The 22,438-nt window shown below is 34.5% G+C and overlaps 2 protein-coding genes and 1 non-coding gene across 7 annotated transcripts; all 3 read left to right on the top strand.

Annotated features, from left to right (window-relative positions):
- Positions 1 to 1,848: 1,848 nt before the first annotated feature.
- On the top strand, positions 1,849 to 10,204 carry LOC108982200. 5 transcript variants are annotated; one of them, XR_004802236.1, is made up of 10 exons: positions 1,849 to 2,300; positions 2,936 to 2,972; positions 3,099 to 3,177; positions 3,271 to 3,316; positions 3,398 to 3,496; positions 3,868 to 3,936; positions 4,020 to 4,353; positions 4,467 to 4,615; positions 5,156 to 6,216; positions 9,909 to 10,204. XR_004802236.1 is itself a non-coding variant. In XM_018953503.2 (9 exons), exons 1-9 carry the CDS (start codon positions 1,899 to 1,901, stop codon positions 5,483 to 5,485), a joined length of 1,545 nt encoding a protein of 514 aa, XP_018809048.2. In that variant the 5' UTR covers positions 1,849 to 1,898; the 3' UTR covers positions 5,486 to 6,220. The 5 variants fall into 5 exon arrangements, 1 of the variants encoding a protein (XP_018809048.2); XR_004802237.1 differs by lacking the exon at positions 9,909 to 10,204 and adding an exon at positions 6,695 to 7,114 and having other exon boundaries at positions 3,904 to 3,936; XR_004802235.1 differs by lacking the exon at positions 9,909 to 10,204 and adding an exon at positions 6,695 to 7,114.
- Positions 7,012 to 7,114, top strand: LOC118349340. Its single transcript, XR_004802310.1, has one exon. It is a non-coding gene; the product is annotated as a U6 spliceosomal RNA (small nuclear RNA).
- A 1,883-nt stretch (positions 10,205 to 12,087) lies between the features above and the next one.
- LOC108982201 (probable serine/threonine-protein kinase PBL21) lies at positions 12,088 to 18,347 on the top strand. The gene is made up of 7 exons (XM_018953507.2): positions 12,088 to 12,781; positions 12,936 to 12,968; positions 13,071 to 13,249; positions 13,703 to 13,892; positions 14,997 to 15,388; positions 15,713 to 16,059; positions 17,808 to 18,347. The coding sequence occupies exons 1-6, from the start codon at positions 12,679 to 12,681 to the stop codon at positions 16,019 to 16,021; spliced, it is 1,206 nt and encodes a 401-aa protein (XP_018809052.1). The 5' UTR covers positions 12,088 to 12,678; the 3' UTR covers positions 16,022 to 16,059; positions 17,808 to 18,347.
- Positions 18,348 to 22,438: the final 4,091 nt, after the last annotated feature.

Here is a 22,438-nt window from a genome sequence, read left to right as displayed (position 1 = left end):
AAAAGTTATTTTTTCATGTAGGTTCCAGATGTATCGACTTTCTTCAAAATGAGTGCGCGAAACTTACACATCTTATGATTGTAAATATAATTTCTCGTGTTTTTTTTTTCAAATTTAATTATATATATATATATATATATATATTGAGAAATTTTACATAGAAGCTTTATATCACACACCTCTACCTAATCAACACGTGATTTATCATTTTTGTCATCATAACTTAATGCTTAAATATATATATATATGTATGTTTAAATAAAATGACAAAAATAACAAATCACATATTAGTAAGACTTTCTTATAACATTTATAATTTTAAAAGTTATATGTTATCCACTTGAGTATAGGGCAGACATTGAAGCCGGTTATCAATCCTAGACTTGGCAGGCCAGTTATTTGGCTTCGGATACCGCTTGCCTAGTATAATAGCCACTGGGTGGTGCTAGGGCCACCGAGAGCCCTACTGAATTTTTGTATCGAGTGCATTTTTTTCAATTATTTTTTAAATCTCTTTAAATAATTAATTAAATAAAAAATAGAGAAAAAATTCATAAACTTATTTAAAAATACTTCATTAACAATTAAGTTAAGAAAAAAAAAAGAATAAATCTGGGTATCAGACAGTTTTCAAAAGCACACCCCACACCCTATGTGGCAGACCAGGTTCACTAACAAGTGAACCGATTTTGCACCTAAGCCCCAAAGCCCTCAGTCTCTCCCCCCGAAGCCCTCAGTGAGATTTTTGCTGTATGATTTCTTCTTCTGCAGATTTCTTATTCTTTTGCACTACGATTTCCACTTTTTCTTTTACTGCACTGATATTTCTTCTTACTCTTCTCTGCAATTTCGACGCCGGATTCTCACCATTCACACACTCAAATTCTCACCACTTAGATTTGTGGGAGGGTAATGTATCGTTTCTTGTAAATAATCTTCTAAACTAACAATCTCCTGAACAATAAAAGAAGGCACATTCCCTTGCCCACCATTCTCGGAGACATTGACATCCACCTTCTCAAGAGAAGGAATCCCATCAATACTCATGATTTTTGTTCTGCTACTCTAGGGGTTTGCCAACCTCTATATCTTCTAGAAGTGGAGTAATCATTGTCAATCGAACTGCAGATCAAAGACGATGTATAATAGAAAAATAGAAGCATGTATGAATCGTAGGTGTAACGAGGGTAAACTGTTTTTTCTGTGGTTTGGTTTCCAGCTCCATCTCCACTGCTCGCATTTATGTAACACGTGGTTCAGAGGTTTCCATGTCTGAACTACCAGGGTCTTGGTCCAGTTTCCTTTTTGCTTTCTTCTTCAAAGGAGTGGAATCATCAACTTGCCATGAACCATCAAGCTGTAGATCACCATCTTCATCTCTATCATCCATATCTGTTATATCATTCTTTCTTGTAAATGGGGTTGTTTTTTCAAAACTCATGTGTAGGTGTGTGATGAACAGTTGTTGATTTATAGAAATATTAAAAAAAAACAATCGGTATTTCTCAATGAGAAATGTTAGTATGTCACCTGAATTTATCTTATCATTTTGATCGTTCATGTATTTTATTTATTAATTTTTTTACTTAATAATTAAGAAAGTGATTTTTAATATATTGATATATATTTTTATTTTTTAAAAATATTTAAATATATTAAAAAAATATAAAAAAACAATTAAAAAAAAATTTGTGTTAGCCCGCACGGCCTGATCGCTACTCGCTAGACAGCGTAGCCCTACTCTTTCCCAATAGCCACCTACCATGTCACGTGACAAAGCCTTCCTTTCACGTAACTTGAGTGACTCGGTCCCTAGTCAGCACACCACACGTGCGGACCAAACTTGTCCCAATATTTCGTACGAAGTATTTTTCTCGGGAGAAAAGAGAACGAAAAGAATGGGCGAAGCTTCGGAGACGACGATGCAGCAGCAGAAGAAGAAGAAGAAGGGACGCCCATCTCTCTTGGATCTCCAAAAACGCTCTCTCAAACAACAACAGCAGCAAGAAGACCCTAACTCTTTCAATTTAATCTCTATTCCTACCCGTCGCTCCATTCGACGGAACCCTTTCCCTGACCTGCCGGAGTGCTTTTCCGGCGAAGACGACGAACGCAAAGAGAAGAAGCACAAGCTCCTAAATGGTCTCGATCCCCATCCGTATTACCCGACATTGTCGCCCAATTCCTCGACATTTGACTTAAATCCGGACGGATCTTATTCGAATGCGAATATCGAGGATACTGAGGCGGCCCTCAAGAGGCGCAAGATCAGTGTCTTCAATCACGGGTCTGACGCAGTGGTAATGATCATCAATTCACTTAACAGAAAATCCTAATTTTTTAAAGGTGATTTTCTGAAATCGTTTTGAGGAACCGAGATATTTATGCAGTATGCGATTGTGTTGCCGTTTGCGTTTCGAAAAGTAGTTTGAATCGTTTGGGATTCCGCGCGCAATTTCATGGTGTTTTGGTGGTGGGCTCGTTAGATCAACGAGTGGATGGACAAGTTTGACTCGGTCTAAATTAATAATATTCTTTAAATTTTATTGAAATCTGAGTGGGCTTCAGTTTTCTCTTTATTATCATTTCTTAACTTAAATCTTCCATTTATTTTAATGTTTGTTTGTTTGTTTTCTGTATTCCTACTGTGTGTGTTAATACGCAGAGACTCGCGCCCTTCATATACGAGAAACTTTAACTTGTCTGTTCGTTAATTAGTTTCAGAATTTTCTTTCCCCCCCACCTGTACTTCCTCCGCTTCTTGTCGCCTTTAATATAACTTTTCATGTGATTATTTTTCCCTTTTCTAATAATGACAGTGTTTCTGCAATTCCTTTTTTTTTTTTTTTTTGTAAATGTTTATGCAATTTTTTTTTTCATTTTTTTCTATTATCTTTTTGGTAATTTCGACATGGATATTGGACTAATTTTGCAGGATGAAAAGGTTTCGAAAGAGACAGACTCCCTACACGGTATCTAAAAGTGAATCAATCTCAATTCTTTGCTGAAAGTCGTTGTGGGGGATTTTTGTAGTGATTGTTTTTTGTTTTTCTATATGAAGGGCCAAGGTATTGAATAATTTAATTTAATTTTGACAGGGTCGCAGGTGGACTCCGGTCCCACGACACCTTTGCCAGACAAAAAGTTGTTGGTGTTCATCCTTGACAGGCTTCAAAAGTGTGTTTTGTTGTTAGCTTTGTATATTTTATTTTAATTTTAAACATTGTTTTAAGCTTGGGTTTTCATCGGTGAACTCCAATTCGCTTGCAGAAAGGACACTCATGGGGTATTCTCGGAGCCCGTGGACCCGGAACAGGTGCATTTTTATGGTAATTTAAATTTGTATATTATTTTTGAATACCCATTCATGATTTGCTATAAATTGATTTCCTTCTAGCTTCCCGATTACCATGACATCATTGAGAATCCAATGGATTTTGAAACCGTGAGGAAGAAAGTAGATGGGGGAGCTTATGCCAACTTGGAACAGTTTGAGGTTGGTTTAAGATTGCACTTCCTGCAAATTCCCATTCATACGCATTCAATATGAACATATATTTGTAACCCGAGTTTCAAAAATGTCGATCTGTCTATGCATTCTAATTCCGTTGCGGCTGTTATACAGGTCATAAATTTTCTAGTAGTTGCTTTATGTTCTTGTTGGTGTTTGTTCATGCTCACATGTACTTGCGTGCTAATTCCGTTCTCACTTGGATTTTGCTTTTTTGGGATTCCTTATATTAAAAATGTAGCAAAATGATTTTTAATTTTACCTTGTACACGGGAAGTTTGATTATGGTGAAGCCTTCTCTTATTTCATGCCTTCCTGGTCAAGGAATTTAACTCTCTTTGCTATCTAACTTACAGAAAGATGTGTTTCTTATATGTAAAAATGCAATGCAGTACAATGCACCAGATACCATTTTTTTTAGACAGGTTTGGTCTTCTCTGGAACTTCTATTCTTATCTTTTTTTGGGTTTCTCTTTATTGCATCACTGGAACTTTACCCTTTTGGCAGGCACGGTCTATGCAAGAGTTGGCAAAAAAGGACTTCGAAAACTTGAGGCAGGATAGTGATAATGATGAGCCACAGCCCAAAGTTGTGCAGAGAGGCAGGCCTCCAGGCAAGAACCTGAGGAAGTCCCCTGGTAGCTCTCCTTCTGAGCATGTTTGTCCTGGGCCAGCCTTGGATGCAACTCTTGTTTCTGGAGGAGGTAATGCAAGGGGTTCCGGTGCTTACAATCTAGGAAAAGGACTTACTCCACCTGCTCAATTGGTCAGGACTTCCCATTGGCCTAAAAACAGTGAAACTTGTACTAGTTGGTGGTCTGAGTGGGAGAATGAATTTCCAGGTAAGGCTTGAATCGAGTGTGTTGTAGTACTTTATATGTTCTGTCTGTACTTTGTCATTTCGAATTTCTAGCCTTTTCAACGACGTTTGAGCTGTTTTTCTCTTGGATTGCAGCTTCTGTTTTGAAGTATGTTTTGAAGTATGGGAAGAAGCAATTTGCTCTGGATGAGAATAGGCGTGACACCTATAAGCATGCCTTGGACTCTTGCCGTGGGCCATCTGTCTGGGCCGCACTGGATGGGGAATTGAAGCAACTAGTGGAGGTATGTAAGACGGTTTTTCCTCTCTCTTTGTGTATCCTTCTTCTCTCTCAAGGCTGGGGTTTAAAAAAGTGGGGATGGTGCTTTTATTACAAAGTAAAAGGATTTAGAAATGGAGATAATGGATTGATTTTGGCCGAACATCTTCTCTAATGCTATGTAAACCAGATATTAAGAAAGATGATTGTTGAAAACGTGCAAATGATGCCTCCCATGAAGTGAGTGATATTCTTGGTCACTAGGGGAGGTTTGGATACAAAAGGCTCCTCATCTCATCTCATCTCATTTAATCATTACAACTTTTTAAACTTTCATACAAAATACAATAAACACTTTAACTTTTTAAAATTTTAAAATAAAAATAATATTAAAAAATAATATTTTAACAATATTTTTTTCAACTTTCAAATTCCATCTCATCTTAACTCACCATCCAAACCTCCCCTAAGATGGTTTCCCCCAATTTATTCTGTGTGATTGCTGTTTTTAGTACTGTTTTATAGTATGTACACGATTTCTTCTAAATGTAAATGTAAAAATCAGGTAAGTCTGCACTTGGAGCATGGTTATGCGAGAAGCCTAGCTCAATTTGCTGCTGACCTTGGGCCCGTAGTTTGGAAGGTTGCTTCAAAGAAAATTGATAGATTTTTGCCAAGGGGACTCGAATTTGGTCCTGGATGGACCGGAGAAAATGAGGTGTTAATGCAGGAGCAATCTTTATTTACTGAGGTGAGATCTTTTGAGAGCTCAATACCGGATGATTGTAAAAGCAAGCTTCTATATCACAGGATATCCGAATCAAACACTGCTTATACAAATGGATTCTTGTTGCAAGGTCAAGAAGACCTCGAAAGAACAGGATTGGATTCTTAATGTGAGTTGACTTCCCTAAACATATTGGTGGAATAAAACCCATGCCTCCTCGGAATAAGCAGAAATGCATAGTCTGCTCTCATATGAATGGTTTAAATGGTGGTTTTGGGTCGGATTGATTTTTTAAAGTCACATATCAGGACGGTAAGACTTGCCCGATTAACTGAAATGTCAGGTTCCGATAATACGTTATGTCTTCTAAGATGTTTGACTAAATACAAGTAGTAACACTACTTCCTGCCAAATGCCTATAAATTATTCTGAATCAAGTGAAGCCTGGTTTTCTGAAATTGCAACACACTGTGGACTTAAGTGACATGGAATATCAGCAGTGATCCTTGGTGGGGGAGGCATATTTGCAGACATTGTTATTCATTTCCTCCTGATGTAAATGTGAGATTTCAGCAAACGAGTTCACCTAGTTCTAATGTTCAGATTGGTTCATCTCAGCAGCAGGATTCAACATTGCAGCTCTGACAGCAATGGGAGTGGATCATCTTGTGTTGTGGACCAAGGTGGGTTTTGAGTGGCAAAGAGCAGAGACGAATTTGTAATGGTACGATCAATTATATTCTGAGAGATTTCCATTTATCTAAGAGTAAGTTGCTTTGTTGTAAGTATCTGCAATTCTGGAGATGGAGTTGGCTCTCAAGTTTATTAGAGCCGAATATCTTTGGAACCTGTATAACTACTGAAATTGCTGGTGCAATAGAAGAGCCGATCCATTCGAGGTAACAGAGGATAGATACGTTTGGAAAACATGCATTCCAGCTTCCCTTTGCTATTCTTTAAAATCTGACATATACTTGACATATTATTTTATTTTAAGAGGATATTTAAGATAAAAAATTATTGGGTAAGCCCGGCATAATAAAGGGTTAATCTATCCAATCATATGATGTCATGTTATTAAAATTATTTACATAAACATTAATTATTAATGAATAGGATAAAGTATTATGCATTCTTATTTCAAAATTATCTCGTTAAGAAAATTATTTATACCATCTTAAGGTGCAAATTCTCTACGCTCCCTTTGAATATAAAGTAAATGTGGGATTTATATAAGAAAAAAAATATTTTTTAATAATGAATTTTTTTTTTTTTTTTTTTATATATGAGACTTGCATACTTTAAGAGTGATCTAACCTTAGCTTTTCTCATAATTACTCATTTAAGATTGTTTCCCCACTAATCCCCACCTTTCAGTGCATAATCAATGTGGTTTTCTGGACTGAAGTACATTAAAGGCCACGAGAAGGGCCAGGCCCAAAGAGCAAAGAGGGAAGTGGAACTGTGTTAAAAAGGACTGAAGTACATTAAAGGCCACTGGGAGTCGGGGACCAACTACAATGGGTCAGGCCCAAAGAGCAATTGTTGAACTGTGTGTCGAAAAGGCCTGTCTCTTTAACAAGTAAAGACAGAACTACTAGTCACACATTGTAGTTGGGCGACAACGAGTCCCACATGGTTTAGTTACTTCTGCGTAGTCGTCTTTTTAATACAGAAGGAAGCAATAGATGAATGTCCCTTCGGGGACATCCGATAAAATTGGAACGATACAGAGAAGATTAGCATGGCCCCTGCGCAAGGATGACACGCACAAATCGAGAAATGGTCCAAATTTTTTTTTTCCCCTCGACCTGAAACTGCCTTGTGCTCGGAGTCGATTCAAACCGGGAAGCCCTGTTTTAATCACCACATGACCTGGTTTACAGTTGTTTGAAGTTTCGGATGATTTTTCTTTCCGAAACTCGATTGATATTGTCGAATGTTAAAAGCTGTGATGAAATCATATTTGGGTGCCGACTCAAAAGCGAAAAAGTCTCTTCTCTGCCTTCGACCTAGACGACAGGGGTTGAGTATTGTCTAATTTAAGTTCTTGTTCGCTGAAGTGGCTGGAGGTGTGTGTTTTGTTCTGTTTCTTGTTTCTTGTGGGGTTCGTAGTGGTCTGATTTGGCTGAAAAAGCTCTGCCTTCGCCCTTGACAACAGGGGTTTGAGGGTTTTTGTTCAGAAAATTCATTGTTGTAGTGGTCTGATTTGGCTGGGAAAGTACTGTGAAGATGGAGGAAATTGAGAATCGGTGGTGTAAGTTGAGTTTAACGGTAGAGGAAGATGCTATAATTAATATGCCTGATGAAAGTATTAGAGAATCAGAGAGGAAGGGTGAGCGTAGTTTAGTAGGAAAGCTGTATATGGAACGGATAATTGGGAAAGAGGTGCTGGCAGCGACTTTGGGAAAAATCTGGAGGGTGAGTAAAGCAGCAATTTTCCAAGTTTGTGGTCCAAACTTGTTCATGAACATTTGCTACGCATGCTGATAAACAAAAGGTGATGGATGGAAGAACTTGGCTTTTTGACAACAGTTTATTAGCATTGAATGTGTTCGATGGACTATCTCCTCTGCATAAAATACGTTTTGATAGTGAACCATTTTGGATTCGGTTGCACAATATGCCGGTAGCTTGTATGAATAAAGAGTGTGGGGAGCAAATTGGTGGTTCACTTGGGAAGATAGTTGAAATGGATTTGCCAGAAGATGGTATTGGTTGGGATCCTTATCTTAGGGCTAAGATTGATATCTCTCGTACAAATCCTTTGGCTAGAGGTCGTACTATTTGTGTTCATGGGGAGAGGGTATGGATTCCCATAAAATATGAAAAATTGCCTCGTATATGCTTTGACTATGGATTTATTGCTCACGGGTCTGAGGGGTGTCCTTTTTGATCAGAAGACAAGTCTGGGCAAAGTGCACGTTCAGATCAGTTTGGTTCTTGGTTGAGAGTGGATACAAATGCAATGAGAAGACCTCCTCTTCGCTATGGGTACACTGTGTCTTCTGAAGGTAGTGGGAGTAGTAGCATGGCAGTGAAGGAAGTTCTAGTGAAGGTGGGAATTTGCAGAGATGGTCGGAGTTTGGAATTAAACGATAATAGTGGACAAAAACAAGGAGTTGTTACTGAAAAAACTGGACTGACATTGACAACAGTTGAAAAATGTAGAGAGGGTGAGTTGGAGAAGAACGTGGAAGGGAAGTTTGAAAGTCACTGGAAGATGGATAAGGTTGGTGATTTTCCAAACTGTGTAGCATGGAAGGAGGGGCTGGACTCGGAGGTTTTAACTAGGAAGGCCGTCTCTGTAAATGTCGGTCCTATTATTCAACAAGAGGCAGAGACAATTGTGAGGAAGCAAACACTGGTCCCTGAGAAAGATCAGAATGAAGATATAGAAGTACCAACCTGTGCTCTTGTAGATGATCATAATCAAACTCAGACCAGAGGGAAGTGGAAGAAATTGGCAACAGAAAATTGCTCTTCCTCCCCACCCCTCAATCTCTTGACAAAATCACCCACCCTCTCATCATCTCCATCATCAGCTAAAATTCTTTTCTTTTGGGATTGGCCTAATAGCAAGTAACTGTAAGGGAGAAGTTCTCTTTTCTCTATGTGCTGGTAAATATTTTACTGGTGTACCTTTTTTGGCAGAATGTAATTCATTATGGAGGGCTGTTGAACTTTGTCAAGAGATAAATGTAAAAGATGTTATTTTTGAAAGGAGATGCGAAGAATGTGATACAAGATGTTAAAGTTTGCAGGAATGATTGTTCATAGGCGGGAGAAATTGTGGAAGATATCAGGTATGTTTTCTCAAGGAGATCTGACTGGTTGCTGGAGTTCACATATAGGGAAGGAAATGCTGCAGCACATTCCCTATCTAGGATGATGGCCTTACAGATGGCAGGGGAAGTTATATGGATTGAAGAGGCACCACCTGATATTGAATCTGTTGGTAGTGCAGGAGATGGCTTGTAATTGACTTTTTATGAGTTATAAATGAGAATCAGTATGGATTTTTTTTTTTAAAAAAAAAAACATCTGGCTATGACATCAAATTCTAGTTTGGTGTTTTCATTCACTTAATTGTGTTCCTCACGATTCAAAATTTTCTGTAGTCAATGAATTATGATGTCGGGGCGTTCCAAGTATTTCAAGAATCTGTAGTCAATAAATAATATTGACAAGACTGAAGCTATCAATTTCATAAATTTTGACAACAAGAGGGTGAGAAAAACAGAAAACAGAACAGACTACAGAGAAAATGAGTAACAAGTTCGAGAAGATGGAAAGAACCAAAACTTGAAAATTGAAAGTAGATCAACTCTCCATGTTCATACTGTTAACCATGCTGATGAAGTTGTGGTGTCTAAAAAAAGAAGAAAAATTGATTGGTGTTCATATATTGGAGTGCAACGGATATGTATTTCTTGGTTTCCTATCCTCTAGATTGGGCAACTTGTGCATTGTTGGGATTTCTCTGAAAGTATCTTTTGCAGTTATGTTTTGTTTAGGTGGTTGTGTTCTGCTTTTGTTTCTGTTTCTTTCTGTAAATGTGTTTTCATGTGATTTTTGCTTTGTGAAACAGCCAAGTTCTTCCATGTGATCAGGGACGAATGGTAGGATTTTTAATCCATATGATGTAATTCCTGCTGGCTCTGAAGTGCTGGTGCAAAAATGCACTCACTGCATAGCCATTTCCTGGAAATGAGATGTTGGGACCTGAAGTTACATGTTAAACGATCAACCGGGAATGGTGTTGGGCAGAGCCGGACTGGCGGTGTTTGAAGTCATATTGGTGGGAGGAGAGTCAAGAGTATGGATGCTGCAATACTAGATATGTGAGCTCTGAAGAAACTGTGTTTTGTAGTAAATTATATATATATATTCCTCACCCCCAAGTTTTGAATTGATCTGTGGAGTTTTGAAGATAATGTCTGGAAGTTTAATAAATTCAGGAGTAATTTTATCTTTTTAATAACAAAATGGGATACATTGCAGTTACTTGGTGTTTTAACAAATTGCCCCAAGTTCAAAGAAATATTTTAAAAATTAAACGATAGTTTGGAGGGGTTGTACCAATTTTTTGCCTTGGGAGAGTTTAGGAGATAACCTTCAATTCAGGATTATCCATGCAGGGGATATACTACAAGAATAATGTAACTATGCCTCTTTAATTTGTCCTCTCATTTTTACCGCTCATATATTTAAATTATTTTTTAATAATTAAAGAAGTAACTATTATTATATTTATTTATTTTTTAAATATTTAAAAAATATTTAAAATAAAAAGTAACAAAAATACAATTTACAAGCGCCAGAGTAGCACCACTCGTACTACAATACCTACATTCTTTCACTTGAATGTGCCCCTGAAGTCCAGTCTTTTTTTTCATTTTCTAAATTTTAAAAAGCTCTTATTTTTTTGGAAGTTTTTGCTTTATTTTATAATTAACCAAGGATAACTAGGGACCTGAAAACACTGAGGCCTGATTTTATTATATAAAATTAAATTATTTTATCTCATTTTATATAATTATTATAATTTTTTTAAACTCTCATATAAAATATAATTAACAATTTAATTTTTTCAAATTTTAAAATAAAATTAATATTATAACAATATTTTATTTAATTTTTAACAAAATATCTCATTTTATCTAAACTGTATAACTAAATCAAGCTTAGGATAAGATAGCAAGACATGTTGGAGGTAATGAGATAGATAAAATTTTGTGAATAATATTTAAATGTTTTGAATTAATAAATTTTATTAGATTTTAAAAAATAAAAGAAAAAAAATAGATTAAAAATATTATAAAATTAAAATTTTGTTTAAATATTATTTTTTAATATTATTTTGAATCCTGCTACAATCATCGAAAAAGTGGCTCGAATGAATTTATCGAATAGTGCATTTCACTTTTTTATTTTATTTTTATTTTTTTGTATGTATTTTTTAATCATCATAAATATTTTAAAAAAATAAAAAAATTCACAACGACATTAAAAAATATTTTTTTAATTATTAAATAAAAAAAAAATCATTCGGGACATTACTTGAGTTCCGATTTTGGGATCCAAAATATTTTTGCATTATTTTTATTTTAAGATTTTAAGATTTTATATTATATTTTATATTTTGTTGAAAAATTTGATAAAATTATAATAATTAAGTATTGATTTAATAAAAAAAAATTAAAGATTTAAATTTATAAAATATAAAACGCATACAGATATGTAGGTGTCTAAACGAGCCAAGAAGGTAAAAGCGAGTGGTCGTCGAACGTTACGTGGCTCTTGGGTTTAAATTCTCAATTCTGTCATTTTACGAGGTCAGCCGCCAAAGTATTATAGGCGGGAAGGAACCAGGACATCACGCAAATCGAAGCCGTTGACAACAAAACAATAATCGGATCCAAGTCCGTCGCATAAAGCTGAGTCAGTTCGGTTTAGATCCGAAATGTCAATGTCAAACCTAGTAAGAAACAGCTCACGACCGAGGTCAAAACTGTAATCTCCCCTGCCAGCAGGGGACCGTAACGTTTAAATGCAGCAGAAAGATAATCAAAGGGATAGGAAAGGGAACGGCCAGAAAGATATCAGAGTGAGCGGAACGGCAAGAGCGACCGGTCAATAATTACGCATAAACATCGATGCTGGCTGGTAATTATAATCACACGAGCAGAGAAGGCAACCAAAGGAATTCAGCACTTAAAAAAAAAAAAAAAAATTATAAAAATATACAAATATTCAGGTCCACATTTTCCGAAAGCAAAAGAGGAGAGAGAGAGAGAGAGGCATAAACCAAAGGATAAAATCCAGCTATTATTACAGTCGCCGCTAACTGTGCCGCTCTATTTCTCTGTCTATCTGTGTTTCTCTTTCTGTAAATTTTGCCGCAAGAAACTAAACACATTTTCTTTTTGCCTTGTCCGCGTAATTTTAGTTTCGTTTTTTCTCCGTGTTTTCTTTTCCCGTTTTCCTATAACGTCATTTGCCAAGCGGACGGTTCTAGGACTTTCTTTTTGGGTAGTTTTATTTTCGTAAAATTTATTTGCTCTTTTTGTCTGTCTGTCCGTGCTTTGTTTTTGTTCTATTTTTGAATGATATTTTACTTTGGTCTTGGATTTATTGGCTAATTTTTTAAATACTATTATTTTTATTTGGTAGAGGGGCTTCTTGATCTCCCCACCCCCTCTCAAAGCTCGTTTTGTTCTGGGAATTTGAGATGGGTGATTGGGGTGACAAATTTGTTTCAGGTGGTGGTTCACCGTTGATTTCAGCATTTTCTTTTACTGGTTTCTGTGTGCATTAGAGAGAGAAGGGGAAGGGGAAGGGGAAGGGGGAGAGAGAGAATGGTTTGTTTTTCTTGCTTCAGTCCTGGAGGAAATGGTGAGCGCAGGATTGAAATTGAGAATGGCACACGATCCGGTTCTCGGCAATCAGCTGATTCCGCAGGTCTGCGTGTGTATCTGTGTAGCTAAAGATTGGAATTTCCATGCTTCATTCAGACTAGTTTTATTAATAAATTTGATTTTATTGTATTCTATTGAATTATATTTAACAGAAACAATTTGCTAAATGTATTTTTTTCTGGGATATGGATATGCAGGTAGTGGGAGGGGAAAGGACTCAGACGATAACGGTAAGGGAATCCGATCCACAGCGCTTGTTTGGAATTTGGGTTTTTCTTTTCAAGTTAAATCGTGAGAATGTTGGGAGTTGATTCGGGTGTTTAACATTTCAGTGAATGGGAAAGGGAAGGCGACTTTGAAGGATACTGAGGGCAACAGCACGAGATGCAGTGGGGCGCGCAGTTTTACGTTTCTTGAGCTAGCAGCAGCCACAAGAGGTTTTAGGGAGGTGAATCTGATAGGGGAAGGGGGTTTTGGAAGGGTTTACAAGGGCCGCCTTGAGACGGGCGAGGCAAGCTCTGTTTCTGTTTACAACATGTGTGTTATTATCGGGATATTATGGAATTTGCATTTGCTTGCACGGAAATATAAGAATTTAGGGGAAATGGGTTTTAATATTTAGTTTAAATTGCTTGGGTAGGATACGAAGAGCACCTATTTTTAATGTTAAGAACCTTATTTGCTCAAAGTAAGGAATATGACACAGTTGGGTGAAATACACTCTCTTTCAAATTATATAGCTCTTTTCTCGCATTCAAATGTAGCCTTTGTTAAATTGATAGGTAGACTATTATTAATTGCTGGGTTGTGAATCTCAGAACATATGGAAAGTATGTTATTTAAGTGAAAATTTCCTTTGATGGAAATAAATTTGTTATCAGCCATCCGGCTGCATTTTTTAATATGGGTGTGAGTTGAGTTGCTTTCTTGTATTTGTCATTAACCACTTGGTTTACATGTGCAGGTTGTTGCGATTAAACAACTTGATCATGATGGCGTCCAGGGATTTAAGGAATTCCTTGTGGAGGTTCTCATGTTAAGCTTGTTACACCATTCTAAGCTTGTCACTTTGATTGGGTATTGCACTGATGGGGATCAGAGGCTGTTGGTCTATGAGTATATGCCAATGGGTAGCTTGGAAGATCATCTCTTTGGTATGTTAGATATGCATCTATTACACTTTCTAATTGATTCTTTTACTTTATGTTTGTGCACCCTATATTTAGTACCTTTAACTTCTAAAACATAGGTTGGATGAAAAGCTCCACCTTAGCACTTAACTTTAAGCAATAAGATGCGCAGGTCAAGATAAATAGATGAATGAATTCCACGTTGAATGGCGTCTCCCTAAATAACCTAGGGGTGTTAAGCTAGAGTCTCACTGTTCAACAATGAAACTTTTTTTTGATAAGTAAACAAATTATATTACTCCAAGAATAGGCCTAGCCCAGTATATACAAGAGACAACCCTGACTAGGAGGGTGCCTTTTCGACAATGAAACTTGATTGAATATCACCACCAAAAGAAAAGAAAGAGAAGCCTCGTCTCAAAGAAGTTTAAATAGAAATCAAATTCATTCATTTCTTTTCCAATGGAGTGCATCAACATTATAAATAGATACCTATTTATTAGATAATCTAGGAGATAGAGAAAATCAAGTAAGAAATAATACTAGAATAACGAAGTTAATCAACCAACATTAGTAGTTGCAACTAGATGGAACTCCAGATAAGTGAGAAGTGAAATCACAGTTTTTCTGGAGTTGAACATCCTCCGCATCAAAAAGTGTGAGGGCTTTGTTTTCCTGTACTTTTTTCAAGTATATAGAGCCAGAGAATGAGATTTTTTGTATATATAATTAAGCATGCTTTTATTGCTTTGTTGTTCAGCACTTGACATTATTTCTTTTACTGGAAATTTTGATTCTGGACAATCTTGGAAACTTTCATTCCTTAATTGCCATGAGCTCTTCTTTAAAAAAGGCTCTACAGAAGGATCAATGTTAGCAATCGAACAGGATTTGTTTTTCGACAACCTTGAGGATTGCAGCTTACTGTCATGTAGCTTATTTGTTTTTTTTTCTTTCTTGTTAAATCTACTTATAGACTGCAAAGTTTTTAAAACTGGAAAATCTATCTGGGTGGGCGTGTGGTTTTTGAAATGCTAACTTCACAACTGGCAACCTGGTTCATGTGTGGTGGCACCTTATATTAATTACTCTGATTGAAGGAACTGATTATTCCTTTTCTGTATTCAGATCTGGAACCTAAGAAAGAGCCACTGAGTTGGAATACTAGAATAAAAGTTGCTGTTGGTGCAGCTCTGGGGCTTGAGCATCTCCACTGCAAAGCCAATCCCCCTGTTATTTACCGTGACTTAAAATCTGCAAATATCTTGCTGGACAACGATTTCAATCCGAAGCTCTCGGATTTTGGGCTTGCTAAACTGGGACCTGTTGGTGACAATACTCATGTTTCAACCAGAGTGATGGGAACGTATGGTTACTGTGCCCCAGAGTATGCAATGAGTGGCAAGTTGACCCTTAAATCTGATATATATAGCTTTGGTGTGGTTCTCTTGGAGTTGATCACTGGCCGGAGGGCAATAGACTGCAGTAAGAAGCAGGGAGAGCAGAACCTAATTGCCTGGGTGTGTTAACTTTCTCTCTTTTCCCCTGTAGCATGTCAGTCTTATAATCCCCCCCCCATTTCCCATTATCTTTATAAGTTCATGTGCAAGAATTATTAAGCGTGTATAATTTGATCTTTGCTCTAGGTAGATCGATATTTACTGCTAGACTCTATGAATGAGTTGGGTGGTTGGGGTCCAATTGTGTTATTCTGTGATGATAAATATGCACTTGCTGCCTTAGGAGTTGTGTATCCCATAAAGTACAAAGCTATTGTTTTTGGTGACTCTTTTCTATAACCTTGTATTTTTGTTTCTGTAATATTTACACTTTTTGCATTGCAGTCTCGTCCATTTTTGAGGGACCGAAGGAAATTCACCCAATTAGTTGATCCTTTATTGCAAGGGCGCTTCCCTGTTCGATGTTTGCATCATGCAATTGCCATTACTGCAATGTGTCTTCAAGAGCAGCCAACTTTCCGCCCTCTTATTGGTGATGTTGTTGTAGCGCTTGAGTACTTGTCCTCTCAGAGTAACAGTTATGAAGTCCATAATAGCCGAATCCATAGTTCCCTGCCTCGATCATCCTCAAAACAAGACAGTGATATCTTTTCCCGTGAATCGGATTATCGAAGAAGTGCGACTTCTGTTTAAACATCGGAGGGCAGAAGCTGCTGAAATTATTTGATACTGTAAGGCACCAACTCACTCACTATTGGATTTGAAAATTTCAAGATGTTGTAAGAAATAGGGGTGAATAGAAACCGACCGCCACTGATGGGAACCGACCGGCCGCGTCAGGAACCGGCCGGCTGGCATGCGGTGGAAATTTGAAGGAACTGACGTTCAGTGGTGGTCTCAGTTTGAAGCTGGGTTGGACCGCTGAACCGGCTGATAAAATAAAACTGTTTTTTTTTTTAATATACCTTAATCAAAATGACGCCGTTCCACTTAAACTGTGTCGTTTTACACCTATAAGTATACAAAACTGTCAAAACATAATGGAAACGACAAGTGTCGTTTTATTCAAAATTTATGAAAAAAAATATGTATGAAACGACGCCGTTCCACTTAAACTTAAGTGGAACGGCGTCGTTTCAAGATGGAGTCATCTTCTTCCCCGATTGAATTTCACTCCTCCACAACTCTCTCTCTATTCTCTCAGAAGAAGCTCGTTGTAGGGGAACTGAACACCAACCAAGAACCGCCAGTGAACCGCCGGCCGGTTTTCCTCCTCCCCATCGACCGGTTACGGTCGGTTGGTCCTCCATTTTTTCAGACGTCGGTCGGCATCTGTTTTGCCCAAAAACCTTGCTGAAGGCGTCGGTCATCACCCCTAGTAAGAAAAGAGGAACTAAAAATGCTTATGTGTGCTGTTTACCAGAGCATGTAGTAGGAAGCTCCTCCCATTGATTGCAGAGATACTGCAACTACTCTGCTGCTCCCACCCCCATAAATTCCAGAAGAAGCTATTGATTTCCATTGTTTTATTTTAAAGTCCAATAATCATATTCATGCTAGGAGTCATCTTTTTGTTACATTTTTTTAGGCAACTGGGAAATGAAACCTCCTAGGGGGTTCGAGCTTTGGATGTCCTGCAATTTCCATACTTGGGCAAGTGAAGCGGCCAACTGGCCCAAGGGTCATTGGCCTTTTTGTTACATGTTCATTCATTCATTCATATGATCATCATCAACATAAAATATACCTTATGTAAATCTTTGGCAAGTATTTTAGCTTTTCTTTATCTTCATTTAGCATCTTTGTTTCCCTGGTAATTATAAACCAAACAAGTGAATCTAGCATTCCATTAAATCTTCTGTGTATGCTTTTTAACCGCCATGAAGCATGCTTATGCAGCATTTCATTTATGGTTTAGATCTGTGCGGTTCAATGTCTCTATAGTCTTATATTAGCTACCTTTTGACTCACTATGTTAGGTCTTCTTTGGTAATAGGACACCAATCACTAGGTTGTGTGCTGTTTCTGGAAGAAAGAAGAGGGGGGGTGGGCACTCGAGTGATTCCAGTTATACAGTGCCTCTGTTATGAATGTGGGCAGTAATCATTGGAGTCACTGCACAAAGTAGCCTTACCCTTGTGTGGGGCATGTATGTTTAGCATCAAAATGACACTCTAATGACTAGGTTTCCTTAATCATTTTTGAGAAAACTGAGATCTAGGCAGGGGCCCAAGTGCCCTTAATTTAGTATCTAAATGGCATTCTATTCTGAGATTTACTTTTGGGGTGGCAAAGAGTTGCCACACGTATCTATCTTTGCAAATCATATTCACATGAATTTGGTATTATCATGCAAATAAAACTCATTTATGAACTCGTTTTAAGTACATGTGTCAATTTATTTCCTTCTCTGATACTAAGTAGATAAGATTATGGAATCTGCATCCTGATATGTGTGCTTCACCATGTGTTCTTGCAGGTTTTGTCTTCTTCTTTTTGTTTTTTCTTTTGAAATCATTAAAAATGGTTAGGTGCTTATGAGTGGCTGACTTACAAGAGAAAGAGAAGAGTTCAACAGGAGGAGGAAAATAAGGTCATCTCATAAAGGGGGTTCTCCTTTTCGTCAAGAGCAATTACACTGTAGATTCTTTGATATTATATGAAAGTAAGTAAAGAGGAAGGCCGGGGGCTGCCAAATGCTTGTTTTCGACCTCGAATTGGCGCTGTCGTGCTTAGCTATGGATGATCAGAGGAAAAGATTGGATGAACCTATAATCTTATATTGTTTGCTGGAACCAATATAGGTTCATCCTTAAGCTTTGAGCTCATCAGCTATTGTCCAGATTCTTTGAGTATACCATGTATAGGAAAAAAGAAGCATCATATCATATGTCGTAAAAAAGAGAGAATTTTATCTTGAGGCATTTCGTTGTTGCAAATGTAATGAAGGGAACTCAAAGGAAAGAACTATGTTTCCAAGAACTAAATGAAAGCAATGTTATTTGTTATCTTCCGTTCACATTTTAAATGATTTTTTATGTGAATTATTTAAATAATAATTACTTTAAAGAGAAATGATACAAATAAGCCTTACATAATGCATCTCTTCCTAATATGTGATTTGCCATTTTATTTAAATACACAAACATTTAAGCATTCTGATAAAATGTCAAAAATGACAAATCACGTATTGATTAGGTGAAAGTATGTAGTCAGACTTTATTTGAATAGTGAAAGTGTCTCGTCTCATTTAATCATTACAATTTTATCATATTCTCACACAAAATATAATAAACAATTCAATTTTTTTAAATATTAGAAGTAATAATATTAAAAAATAATATATTAATAATATTTTATTTAACTTTCATATCAAATTATTTCATCTCATCTCACTATCCAAACCGCATCTAATACTTCCATATAAATTATTTTCAAATAATACTTTTTTATTTAGACAGGAAGATATTTAGAGAATTCAACCCATTTTGTCTCGAGTAATGTTACATATAGTCGTAGAGTGCGCAAAAGTCGTACAATTATTTTGAAAAAGAGTGTGATCTACCATTAAAAAATTAATTTTCTTTTAATATGGGTCTTATATTTATTTATTTTTTTAAAATGATTATATAATATTTATACACTCACGATTATAACTATCATTTCTCTTTTCTTTTGATATTCTTTTTTTTGTTTTTTTCCCCTAGAGGCTAGAGGTTTGGTTGTTCCAAGAGTACTTCCTGCCCATAGTTTCCATCTTTAAAGTTTGTCCTCACTTCCCTATGAGACAATAGATTTTGTTCCGTGTGTTGGCTGAACACAGGTTGCTTGTGGCATTTTAAGGACGAGGGAAATCTTAGGGCGGCAACACTTATTCTGGGTAGTTTACCACATAAAAAGGACAAATGCCACTATTTTATTTTTGCTCATAGAATCCGTAAATATCGAGCACTCTTTTTTTAGAAAAAAATAAAAATAAATATAGAATTCACATAAAAATAATAATTTTTTAATAATAAATCTCATTTTTTTTCAAAAAAAAAAACGTAATACTTACACAATCTATGATTGTACATAACATTATTCACATGACTTTATTCTTTAAAGTAAAAATCTAATTGTAATCAATTTTACGCACTAGTACGTATACATATTCAATATGATTGATCAAAAAGTATATTTTATTGAAAACAATACTAATTTGAATTTAAAATATAAAGACAATAATATTAATATGCAGATTGATATGCAAACTTATTTGTACGTAACAAAACTCTTCTTTAAAAGAATCTTAAAAATGTGTCTTTAGATTGTTTTTTATCCTCTTTTGTTTTCTTAGCCAAGGTATTTTAGATTGACGATATTAGAATTTTTTTAGCGATAAATGATGTCAAATGATTTAAAAATAAAATGTTATATTAGTCGGCCACGGCCCTTCGGAATGTTGTATTGTTATGGTCTTATTTATTTGTTAATTTTGTTTAGATAATGGGAAAATACTGTTTGGCCTGCAAAGAGATTAGACGAGATCTTCGATCAGAAAAAAATGATTTACACATAATATTTTTTATAATTATATTTTAAATAAGATGTATTTTTATAAAATATTTTAAAAAAATATTTTTATTTTATAATATTATTATGCAATATATTATACAATATAGAAGATGATATCGTCAGCTATCTGGAAAATTATGCATTCCAGCAAATGTACAGCTTCAAGGAATGACAACAGCTGGCCTGGGTCTACTAATTTAATCACATTTCTAATGTGGCTGCTTTTTTGGCAACGACTTTTTGTGTATAAATCATTTTCTATTTATTTATTCTCAAATACCAATCCTACTCAATATCTCAGAAGTTTCTTCCACTTAAACGTGGATCTATCTTTTCACATATAAAAGAGATTTTATAAAATTAAATTTATAAATAGATATATTTTTATATGATACGATTAAATCTATTTTATAATATAAAAATTTTTATAATATAAAATTTCATATCAATTGACGTAAATTTATAAATTTATTTTAATGAAATATTTTTATGATTAAAACATTTCTCTTACATTTTTAGACAATCTCACGTTCAAACATCCAACAACAGAAGTTATAGATATCCCTCGCCCAAGATAATAATAGGCTTTCTACTTTTTATCACTCATTTACTATTTATTTTATTTTTTTAATTTATTATTATTGTTTTCTTTTACTTAATAATTAAGAAATTGACTATTAATATAGTTATATATTTTTAAATTTTTTTTTATTAATGATTAAGGATGTTAAAAAAAATATTTTAAAAAAAATAATAAAAAATTAAAAAATTAAAATACTCTATAAAATAATAAAAGAATAATAAGAGGATTGTAACTATCTTTATCCATCCTCCCTCGTACCCTTATTTTCTAAATAAAAGTTGTATACTACTTACTAGTAATATCAAATGTCTCAAAGTTTGGACTAAAATTAATCAATGAGTTCCATTAACTCGATGTGTCTAGATCAAATGGCTCCAAGCCCGCCATGTGTTCGGCATTCATGGGTCATAATTAAAAGAGGCGCTTTAAAAAAAAGGTTATCTTCCACATTTTGACTATCTATTAATGAAATAAATCGACTTAATTATTGAAGTGTCAATCCTCACGTGATGAGAAATTCTAAAAGTTTTCATAATTTTATTTTTAAATATTATTTTAATTTAAAATATTTTTTAATTTTTAATTTTTTTATCTTTTAAAATAAAGTACAAAAACCAACACAACTTTTTCAAACTTTTAAAATAAAAATTATATTAAAAAGTTATATTCAAATAATTTTTTAATTTTATAATATTTTTATTCAATATTTTATTTCTTGTTTTTTAAAATCTAATAAAATATATTAATTTAAATTATTTTATTACTATTTATTATAAAATTCTAAAATACGAAGTACCCAAACAAATCCTTACTTGTTGACAGGACGTGCATGGAAAATGGAAACCAACCATTAATGGGAAATTGACAGAGACCTTGGCTCTCCATGTTCACACTTTATATTATATATATATATATATATACACACATGTATGTATTATAAGAAGTCCTCCTTCCCTTTTTCATATTTTGCCTTAATTGCGCGTTGAATATTAGAATCTCTTTTATTTGAGAAATATATTATGCCTATAAAAAATAAAAAATTAATTTATAACTTGATGACCTAATATGACGCATGCATTATGTATAAATTACGTTAATTTATAAGTTTTTTTTTCTTTTTAATCTCGTTAAGGCTTAATATATCTATTTATTTAAACAATATTGGCAATCCATCACTAAATACAAATCAATGAAAAATATTCAGGTAATTAGGTCACAGACCAATAAATGCAAGCATGCATGCATGACCTACCAAACTTTACTGAAATATTCACAAAACATTCTCATTGGATTAATTAAAGTTAAAAGATAATTTTGATAAATATAAAAAAAAATTTAACTTTTGACTATTCCATTTACATAAATCTCTACATTGGAATAGCTATTTTTTTATTATATAATAATAAAATAATATAAGATAAATTTTATTTTGATTATTCACATTAAATTTCTACATTATATTATACATTTATTCATTATATGTTAATGAATATTTAATAATTTTAAAAATATTTAATTTTTTTAATTATTAATTTATTTAATTTTATCATATTTTATTATTCTACTTATTATATGTTAATTAATAATCATATTCTTATTAAATTAATATATCACTAAGTCAAATTAATATATTAATTGTGATAAAATATGTGATAAAAAGAAAGAGAGAGAGAAATAATTAATAAAATATGTATTTGATGTATGTACAGTAATCTTCAAATTTAAAAAAACTTTTGAAAGTCACTGTAGTTAAATTCTAAATATTTAGAATTTAACTAATCCAATGTAAGCCATATTTTACTCTTTAATAACTAAATATTCATTAGATTTAACTTTTAGCTAATCCAATAAGAGTGCTCTAAGTTTTATAGGTTTATAAAAACAAAAATATTAAAAAAAGTAAAATAATTTAAAATCATAGAATATTTTTCAAATATAATAATTGAAGCGTAGTTCTAAGATTCATTTAA

Source organism: Juglans regia, chromosome 8 (genome assembly GCF_001411555.2).
Source record: "Juglans regia cultivar Chandler chromosome 8, Walnut 2.0, whole genome shotgun sequence".
In the NCBI taxonomy this organism is placed as follows: domain Eukaryota; kingdom Viridiplantae; phylum Streptophyta; class Magnoliopsida; order Fagales; family Juglandaceae; genus Juglans; species Juglans regia.
Note: the sequence above shows the minus strand (reverse complement) of the source record. Positions and strands in the feature narration are given on the sequence as shown.

What these genes read in the sequence shown, in the direction of transcription:
- LOC108982200 (XM_018953503.2), top strand. Translation starts at nt 1,899, where the DNA reads ATGGGCGAAGCTTCGGAGACGACGATGCAGCAGCAGAAGAAGAAGAAG. An exon ending in AGAGACAGACTCCCTACACG is followed by an intron (nt 2,973 to 3,098) that starts GTATCTAAAAGT and finishes TAATTTTGACAG; the next exon opens with GGTCGCAGGTGGACTCCGGT. An exon ending in CCAACTTGGAACAGTTTGAG is followed by an intron (nt 3,497 to 3,867) that starts GTTGGTTTAAGA and finishes TCTAACTTACAG; the next exon opens with AAAGATGTGTTTCTTATATG.
- LOC108982201 (XM_018953507.2), top strand. Translation starts at nt 12,679, where the DNA reads ATGGTTTGTTTTTCTTGCTTCAGTCCTGGAGGAAATGGTGAGCGCAGG. An exon ending in CTTGGAAGATCATCTCTTTG is followed by an intron (nt 13,893 to 14,996) that starts GTATGTTAGATA and finishes TTCTGTATTCAG; the next exon opens with ATCTGGAACCTAAGAAAGAG. An exon ending in AGCAGAACCTAATTGCCTGG is followed by an intron (nt 15,389 to 15,712) that starts GTGTGTTAACTT and finishes TTTGCATTGCAG; the next exon opens with TCTCGTCCATTTTTGAGGGA.